The sequence below is a fragment of the Notothenia coriiceps genome, unplaced genomic scaffold (genome assembly GCF_000735185.1).
Source record: "Notothenia coriiceps isolate Sejong01 unplaced genomic scaffold, NC01 NC01_scaffold00000339, whole genome shotgun sequence".
Lineage (NCBI taxonomy): Eukaryota > Metazoa > Chordata > Actinopteri > Perciformes > Nototheniidae > Notothenia > Notothenia coriiceps.
In genome coordinates, this window is record NW_011333040.1 from 14,965,588 (window position 1) to 14,975,232 (window position 9,645).

General features: G+C 38.8%; 1 protein-coding gene across 1 annotated transcript in view; it reads left to right on the plus strand.

Annotated features, from left to right (window-relative positions):
- LOC104951431 (netrin receptor UNC5C-like) overlaps nt 1-9,645 on the plus strand; it is a 132,073-nt gene that overhangs the window by 33,860 nt on the left and 88,568 nt on the right. Inside the window, exon 3 of the mRNA XM_010778077.1 lies at nt 5,942-6,085. Within this exon, the coding sequence (XP_010776379.1) occupies nt 5,942-6,085 (144 nt within the window). The remainder of the gene's footprint in view (nt 1-5,941; nt 6,086-9,645) is intronic.

The following is a 9,645-nucleotide window of genomic DNA, read 5'->3' on the forward strand; positions in this document are numbered from 1 at the left end:
TATACGTGCACACACACACACACACACACACACACACACACACACACACAGGAGAGGTACCCAAACATGGACCAGGAGGGACTGTGATGATCAATCAATGTCACTGTGGGAGCCGTTAAGAGAACATACACATACACACACATGCATGTGAACACGCACAGTCTACTGTATGCATTGAGTGTCTTCAATTGGTCACAGACCAGTGACTGTGTTCTGTCAATGTCCTGGATGATTTCCCCCCGTAGGCGAAGAACTCATTCAACCGTTGCTCTCTCCCTTTCTCACAATACCTCTCATCCTGTCGTGGTTTTACCCTTTCAATTTCGTTTCCGCCTTTCTGTCTCCATCTTTCACTTTATATTCTTTTAGGCTATAAATGGGACATGTTGTTAGATCTTGAGCACTGGCTGCAAAAAATGTGTATCCAAATGTCTGACTCAACTGACTTTATGATTTTGGATTTTCACCTTTATGTTGCATTTAATCACTGTTGTATTTACATACAGTGCCACTTTCATGAAAATAGACTAGCTCAGATATGCTTTAGATAATGGGCTAAAACTCTAAATGAACAAATATGTCAAGGTCTAGACTATCTTAAATAGCACTGATTTTACATTAAGACTTGACTACTGTGGCTGACCAGGCAACACTATCAAACCACTTAGCTGCGTTCATTTTAGCAGAGAATGTTTTACAACTTTTACAAGGCTTTTTTCTTGGAAAGTTCAAGTGTAAAAATACAGAAACACTGCAGAATAATATCAGAGCTCAGACTCAGCGGCTTTTTAATGTGACCGGGCTCAGTACTTCTGCCGACTGATCTCTCTGTTTTCCTCGGGCAAATAAGTATGACTTGCTGTCCTCACTTCAGTTTCTAAAAACTGATTCCCTTCTCATGACTTGTGTCACTTGTCAGCGGGCATCACTGATTGTCACCATGAAAAATGGTCCTTTGTTCTCAGTTGGCCTCCAAGAAAGGCTAAAGATAAGACCATCTTGATGTATTGTGAAACTCTCTAGGACAAATGTACAGTAACAGGAAATGATGAACACAACAAACCAATGTTGTCCTTCCTTTGCTATTATTTGGCTATCCTTAAGGCTGTAGGTAATGATTCAAATTGTCACACTTATAAAAACCATTCAGTGACATTTCCTTCCTTTCTTGATGACATTTGACCTCCATGTATTCTTTAAATGTGCCCCCTATCTTAAGGTATCTACAAATGCCTCTATTAGCCTTTCAGTCACGTGTAATTATAAGGGTAAAACATTTTCAGGCTTAATGAATTCACTTTCAAAAACCCATATATTTCAAACACTTTTAGTTGCTCACCAATAGTTCAATGTGATACACATGTTATATCTACTTTATTTTGGAGTTCAATATACAGTATTTGGCATTCAACACATTTGCTGTTTTTAAAGTTAGCAGCAGAAGTTTGTGGAGAAGCTACAAAGCTTGAATGAATTCCTTCAGGGAAGTTGAGTTTTCACTTGCAGCTCCTCCACAGGTGGTAGGTCGCAGCGCAGGGTCACTCACTGAACAACATCCCTGGAGCTGGTTGGCATTCAGTGTATTTTTCTAATATAAAATAAAGGAGAATGCAAAATAATATATTATTTTAATTGCCCTTCTTCAACAAACGTCCCATTTCTGCTTTCATTATCTTATCCATTCCCTGATTGTATCAATTCTGACCTCATGCATTTTCATCGTGTCGGACTCTTTCCCTATGTGGCACTGATGAATGAATCAAAGATAGCATTGACGTTTTTGGTATCCTCTGTTTCTTCTCCCCAAAGGCCTGTCTGTTTGACCTGTCAATTATCACATGTAAAGGACACAAAGCTTTTGAATGCTTTCCCCCTGTTCCCTTGTCTCTTCTGTTTTTCCAAACCATTTAACCTTAAACCCTGGTCTCTGTTGTTATGTCTCTCCCTGACTGGCAAGCTTTCTTTCATATGTATTTCTCAGTTTTCCTTTCCATCTCTGGTTCTTCTGTTCTAAAGGAAGACTTAAATTCCATAACTGTTTTTGTATGTTTCATCATCTAGATTCTATAGTATGTAGATAGTTTGTTCCTATTGCATGGTTTGAAGAAAATGATGAAGGCACAATTATTTGCCATATGCAACAACAGGAATCTGTAACTATTGTTTACTGGTGTAGACCAATTTGCATGAAAAGAATGTATTGACACATTTTGTAATCAACCTTCAGCCCTTTCAATGTTTAAACTTGCAGCAAAGAAACAAGTCTACAGGTTTTTTTTGTGTTGTGGACATTCAGTTTAAGCCTTACAAACATCTCTATATACTGAGATATAACGTATTTATAAATCATACTAATCAACTATGCTATGTTTCTTTATTTCTTCTTTCTCTTTGGATTTTTTTGTGAATGTTTCTCAAAGTTCCCATTTTTCAGTTAATAAAGTCCAGACCTGACAAAGTACTCACCCAAACGTGTATTTTTACTCCCCAGCTGACAAGTAAACTTTGTTATTGGAATTGACACTTTAGAACTCAGAGAAATATTCAGTGGGAGCGCAAAGTCTTATGATAGACAGAAATGTTTGTGACAGTATCCACTCGTCTTGATACCTGTCTTCCATTTTTCATCTACTTCTTTCCCCTTACCTCCCTCAGCTGACAGCCGTGGTTTTGTTGATGTGAAGCACTGTCATGCTACAGAGACCCACATTTCTACGCTTGTCTTCTCTTAAGAGAGAGAGATGACGCTCTGAGCTTTGTATCCAAACAAAATAAGACAGAGAATGTTCTGGGACTTTTTAAGCCTCAGGTAATTTGGTTGTTCTCTGCCCGGCAACTCTTGCTGCGTGAACTTTGCATTAGCAAACATGGAGGCAACTGGGGCTTCACCGGTTTCAACAGCACACATCTTTCTCTTCTTTATGTATAGTCCCACTTTTGTTTTGTTTGTTTGACATACTTTTTTATTGAAATGACAGTGAAGGAAAACAAGGGAATCCGTTTTCATGGAGAATTTAGATAGGTGTCAATTTGTGGTGTGAAAACGATGAGATACTTTGTTCCTGTTGTGAATTTTAACATTTACTCCCAAACTGATATGAAAACGCACCAATGACATGGTAATTACTCATATATGTAACTGTATGACATCCCTTTATCCATCAAATTACAATAATTGAATCTAAAAACAGTATAACTCACAACAGCAGATTTCATGTCTGAGATATTGGATATTAACAGAAAGTATTTCTACCTGTTTATTTTACATCGAGCTCTGTTAAACCTCGGAATTAATCATCGAGGATACAGGCACGCATCGCCAAGAGGAATAACGTTCCGGTTAATTTCTCTGCACTGCTTCAAAATAATACTTCCCCTTGTTGGAAATCTTTGTATATGCAAACAGCCCAATAGAAACCAGATCAATTAATTGTTTTTTCTCACAGAAAGAAAGTAACAATGTGTTAAATATTGCCAGAATTGTAAACGTTCAATACATGAAGTATTGGATAACGTCACAGTCAAAGCAGGTGTGACTTCATTCTGTACTTGACTTCACGATGTACATAACTCTTTTTTTATATGTATATGACAAATAGCTGTTTGCTGATATACCGTTGCTCTGAATGCCCTACAGTAGGTTATACATTTAAGAATATCAGGTTATTGACTGCTGATCAGGTTTCTGAAGCTGGAAGTTAAAGGATTACTTCAGAGCATGATGATTCATTTGACAGCTCCTCTTTTCCTTGCAATCCTCCCATCAATACAGTGTCAGGTTTGTGTATCTTTTTGTCTTGAGTCTGAGTAGTTGAACACATTTCGTCATTACAACCATTGATTTCCCCTGCTTTGAAACCAACTCAGCTCTCCCTGATGCTTTCTATTTTACTATTATGTCCTGTCCTTGTTTTGTCTCCCTTCCTTCTGTCTCTTTTCTCATATCTCACCCTCTCTGCTCTACTCTGCTGTCTTACTTTTATATCTCTGTCTCAATACAAGCAATACCTTGCAAAACACATCCTGGTTTACTCCTCGGTCATCCATTAATGTTGCCTGTTGAAGTACTCCAAAATATATGTTATTGCACTGAAATAATTGATCTTGACAAATATATGTTTGTTTTTTCCACCCAACACTTGATTGGGAATTGATGAACAGTAAGATCAATAAGCAGAACCAATAAAGTTGTATCAATTCCTTACATAAGTACAACACAAAACTACTGTAAAGGTTTTTACTCCTTTAGTCCTTTCCTGTGAGAACTGTTCCTCTCAGATGTATCATGCTCTGATTAGCTCATGGCTCATTTTAACTTTTCACTTTAATTGCCGTCTTATCCTTTTTACTTTAGCAGTTGGATGTCCACTGGTGTTCAGTTACTTTCTGCCCGTTTTGTCTGCACGCTGAGTTTTTCGCTCTTTTCCACTGCCCACTTGTTGTCTCAGCTTTAGTCCCGGGTTGCTTGCTGGTTATAATTGCCACTTTAGTTGCCATATTTTTGCCTCTACAGTTCCTATCTTGCTGTGTCCCCTGCCTATTTTGATTTCAGCTGCAAAGCCATAACAATATCCCTTGTTTGCTAGTTTGCTCGATACTGGTGTTCACACTAGTTTTTTATACTGACTCTGCTCTTTGCCCTTATAGCTTTCTCCCCCGTACTGGCTATTATCTCTTGTTTTGCCAGAAGAACTTTCCACAAGCTTTTTACTGACCGCCCTATTTTCCTCTTTGTGTCCGTTATCAATCTTTATGGTATTGTTCTTACTCTAAAGCCATGTCTCCCCATCTCCCTGCTAGCTTCTGCAAAAGCTTTCGTTACTTTTGCCCTCCTGGGTTTTCTTTAAATCTCTTGCCGTCCTTTAATGGCCTCTGGTCCACCAAAATCCTGCTCACTGGATTTCACATTTTTACATCCTCTCGGTCCCGTTTGCCTTTAAGCTGTCATTCTTACTTACTGTCTTTACATGTCTCTAGTGGCAGGAAGTAAAAAGCCCAAGTTAGATGTGTGAGAGATTGTTGCTTGGGTCCTTGTCTCACTGCTGAACCTGAAATAAACTACTGAGATATTTTTCTCAAATCATTTACCATGGCTGCTCCCAAGTCCCCACTAACTTTACCTAAAACTATCTCCTTTCCCTTCTCTTTTTCCTTTCACATTTCTTCTCCCTCTTATTCTGTCATCCTCTCTCTTCCCCTCACTGTGCCTCTCTCATGTTGTTTATCATTACTTTTACCAGTCTTCTGTTTCTCTCATTTCCCTCTCCTCTTTATTTCTAGTTTTTGAGCTTAACCCTCTCCAACATTTCGTCCCTTATACTTATTTGTTATTAATTCTTCCTTTACTTTGTCATGCTTTTCAACAATAGTCTTAATGTCTCTTTTTCTCCCTGCTATGTGTTCTATTTGGCCCTTTTCTTTGTCTCCCGTATTTTCATCCGAGTTGATTTGCCGCTTCTCATTGACTATTTTTCTCTGCAGTCCTCTCTCTCTGTGCTCCCCTGCAGTCCTATCAGTTGGGTGCAGCTTTTTTAACCTCACACTTCATACAGAGCTGCATTCAAAACACCCGGGAAAAAAATGAATAATATGAGATAAGTGGGAGAAGTGCAAAGGGCCAATTCCACAAAGTTGACATTAAATCCACAGTCACTCTCCGCAGTAGAGTGACCTGGGTTTGTAAACATGCTGCAGATATTATATTATTATCCTCTCCTTCTATTTAGTTACTAAGATATTTACTGTGCACAGATCGGGCTTTGGCCTCTTTAGCTAACATAAGCTGTATCGCCAGAGTATAAGCTTACGTTTTTCCATCAGTGGCTCAGTGAGAATTGAAACTCGTGACTCATTTACCGTTTGAGGCACTCGTCTTTAGCTTGAATATGAGTTGCGACTGATATTACAAGTGATTCAACTGTGCTTTTCCTTTCTTCCGCAGGTCTGGTGGTGAGAGAAGCCAGTATAGAAATTACACGGCAGCAGGTCGAGGAGCTGTTTGGCCCTGAAGATTTCTGGTGTCAGTGTGTGGCCTGGAGCTCCGCTGGAACGACCAAAAGCCGAAAGGCACACGTCCGTATTGCATGTGAGTAAAATACTGCAAGCACGCATGAGAGGTTTGAAGGTACTGTTCACACATGAGGAAGCATGAACAGTATGGATGAAATCATTTTTCATATACTCACCAACATTGATTATGCTTAACAACATAACAGGATTATTTTCAACAAACATAAATGCAAATTCATTGAAGTTGTTTTCCTTCCCTAAAAAGAAAAATAGATATCCAGCTTGAGAAGCACATACACAATCCTTCATGCATACACAGGTGTATCACTTTTGCACTGCTTGGGCCATTTTTGCAATAATTTAAACTAACCAGATGTCTTGTTTTGTAGCTGCCTTTTGAGTGAATGATTTCTGTCAAAGGTTACCTCTTACTAACTGTTTGCCTGTTCAATCATTTAATATGAACCAGCAGCAGTAGGCGGTGATAGACCTACACAGGCAATAGGGTAGTAAACCAGGCTATAAATGAGATACAATTAAAAACAGTAATGCTTAATTAATCCACTGCATCAGGTTCTGTGAATCCCTCAGTAAGTCATTTATGGATTGTAGAAATAAAAATGTGATATGGAGAAGTAATTACAGAACAAATGTAATTAGTAATGCTCTAAAAGATAACAACATATAGCATATTTAACTTTCTCTCGCAGAGGCACATTAGTGTAGTAAGTTCTTCCTTACTACAAGTTTCATATTACAAACTTGACTTAAGGAAGAATTTTTGAAAAATGGTTTCTCTGAATGATTAATGGTGGGGAATGTTCTAAGCATTTTAGCTCAATGACTTTAGTCTACCAGCATTAGCTTCCTGTTATGGTCTGGTGAAAATGTAATTTGACAACTGGGAGTTTCACTATAAGGTCACCAAACGAATACAGGCCAGACAAAGCCCCAGCACGCTCAATATCACTCCAGCAGACTGAGTTACCATTTCTCACTGCATACAGAGGAAATCATTTTAGGATTGTTAGACTCAAACAACAGTGCAGGGGGAAGAACATTTTAAATCCCGCTGTGAGTGATGGTCGCTTGATGGCTCTGCAGCAACCATGTGGCAAGGGAGTAGAGATATTTGATGAAAAATAAAAGATGTTAGTATTTTAATGTAAGCCTCATAAAATAGAATGGTTTGTTTCTTTAAAGCTGATTTCACTGGCCGACTGATTTGAACCCACAAGAGTAGTTTAGCAAGCTTCATTGCACCGGTCAATTCAGCCATGTAAGACAATGGGGACTTGTCTGAGTGTTCGGGTTATAGAAAGGTCAAGCAGAAAATAAATACCAATAACAAAATTGACCCCACCACCCCAGTTTACCTGGCTTACACTGACTGCTTGAGTGTACTCTCAAAAGGACAACTGGGGGCTTTGATGTAGTCCATTCAGCAGACCCTCAGAACAAACTGCTCACATCCCCATATTTAGTACTTTAACAGACGGTATCACTCTAACAGACACGCACCCTGTAAATTGTGTTTTCCCATGTTGGTCTTATTCCGGCTTGGCGGAGAAAATCCATCATTTTGACCATTGTTTTTCATCCAGGCTATTTTATTTGGCTGTAAATATGTCTCACTTTTTTCAGGCTGATTCACTTATTATTTGAAGCACTCACTCAAAAATGCATTTATTTTGTATATTGAAGAAGCTAACGAAAATACACATTTTGCTAAGGTGTTCAATCTTAATAAAACAAAGGAAAAATGCTAAATGTAAAATACAATTATAAAAACAAACTCACACGCTATAAACGTATAAATGGATCACACATTATTTATTGAAGATGTTACACACTGTAGTAGGACTGTTGATATGGTATGTTTCATTATTTAAATATAGTAAATAAACATTTGCACATAAGCAATAGGAAAGTTAGCTAACACAAATTTAAATAATTTACAATACAGCATCCAGTTGTGAGGCAGGACCACTTCAACATATTGTTTCAGTTAATTTGGCCTGTTAGACCATTTGACTTTAGAGCCTCACTACTCCGTGCATTTCCATCGGTATGTGAGGATGTTTTTCTGTCTGTCAGCAGAGAGTTAGTGACACAGTCAGAAATATCCTTCTAAGCTCCTCTAATAACATTCTCGAATGGAATAGGCCCTCCTCGGGGTGCCATGAAAGCTGGGTAATGTGCTGTTTTTGGCTTACGTTGGGGCTGATACACGCTGAGAGACAGATGCAGGCGAGCATACGTATACAGGCTTCTGAGAATCTCTGAGGTAAACACGCAAATATAGCAGCACAGAAAAGCACACATACTGAGAACTGAAGGCAACGTTGTTCATGTGATGTTTGTGTCTTTCTCAGGCTGATATATTCATATATTGTTTACACTATGAAAACTTCTACAAGTCACCTATTTTTAAATTACTTTGAATTACGAATAAGCTAAATTGTTGTTTTTGCTTTACTCATTAATTTGGACCGTTTTTTAAATGACAGCAAGTAGTCTACACTAAATTGTAAATATTCTACATTAAATAATACAAAAACGACACGTGTTGGAGGATGTTTCGAAGAAGGCTTTAAGGCCACTAGGTACAGTATAAGTGAGGAGAGAATATGAGAGAACTCCTGCTTCTTTTTGACTTTACTCTCTTATCTCTCTCTTTCTCTCTCTCTCTCTCTCTCTCTCTCTCTCTCTCTCTCTCTCTCTCTCCAGATCCTTGTCATTCCTTTAGTTTTTCTATGTAGTGTGTATTTTTCTTCTGACTTTGTCCGTCCCTCCGTCCTTCACTTTCCCTGTGTGCATTATAACAGTGATTTTTCCCTTAACCGGATCTGATTACACTCATCCCCCTCTTGCGATAACCTTTTACTTCAAATCGACCCAACCTCCTGACCTCCCCTGCTTTCTGCTCCTATTTGGATCTACTGTTGTGATTTAAATGCTTCCTGGCAGCTAGAGCTTGCTGAGCAAAGTGTATTTCCTACCGTACCATGCAATAGCAATTCAGCATTTCTCTCCTGCATTCCCATCCCTTCTTCCCACACATTTTTCTTATTTCCCCTCTCCCATTGTCTCCACCTCTTTTTGTTTTTTCTTTGCTCATCATATGCTTATTGTTTTGTTCTTTTTCTTGTGCTCTATTATTTCCCCTCTATGGTTCTCATTCTCAAGTATCTTCAGGCTGTTTTAATAACTGTTGAATTAACACTAGAAAGCATTATCCTAATACACAGTTTGTAGCTGGATAATGATAATCAGTGTTGTGGCGGTAAAAGTGTCAAACACACAATCACAGATAATAAATCTCAGAGTGATTTGTTGCTCTTTTGGAGCAGGGCACTTTAGCTGAGTTATGGTTGTGCGCAGGCAGCCTAATTCAAGTTTATAAAGAGGGTGAGACAAACACACACACACACCCCCACCCACACAGCATTGCAGGCACGTACACAGGCGTAGCGAATACAGACACCTAAATACACACAAATGTGCACGCAGTGTCAGTCCTGCTCTTTGGCCCTGCAGCTATCAGGTCAAGTTGTTCTCCTTCAATGGATTAGCAATATGTCAAGGTCACATACGCACACACACACACACACACACACACACGCACGCACGCAC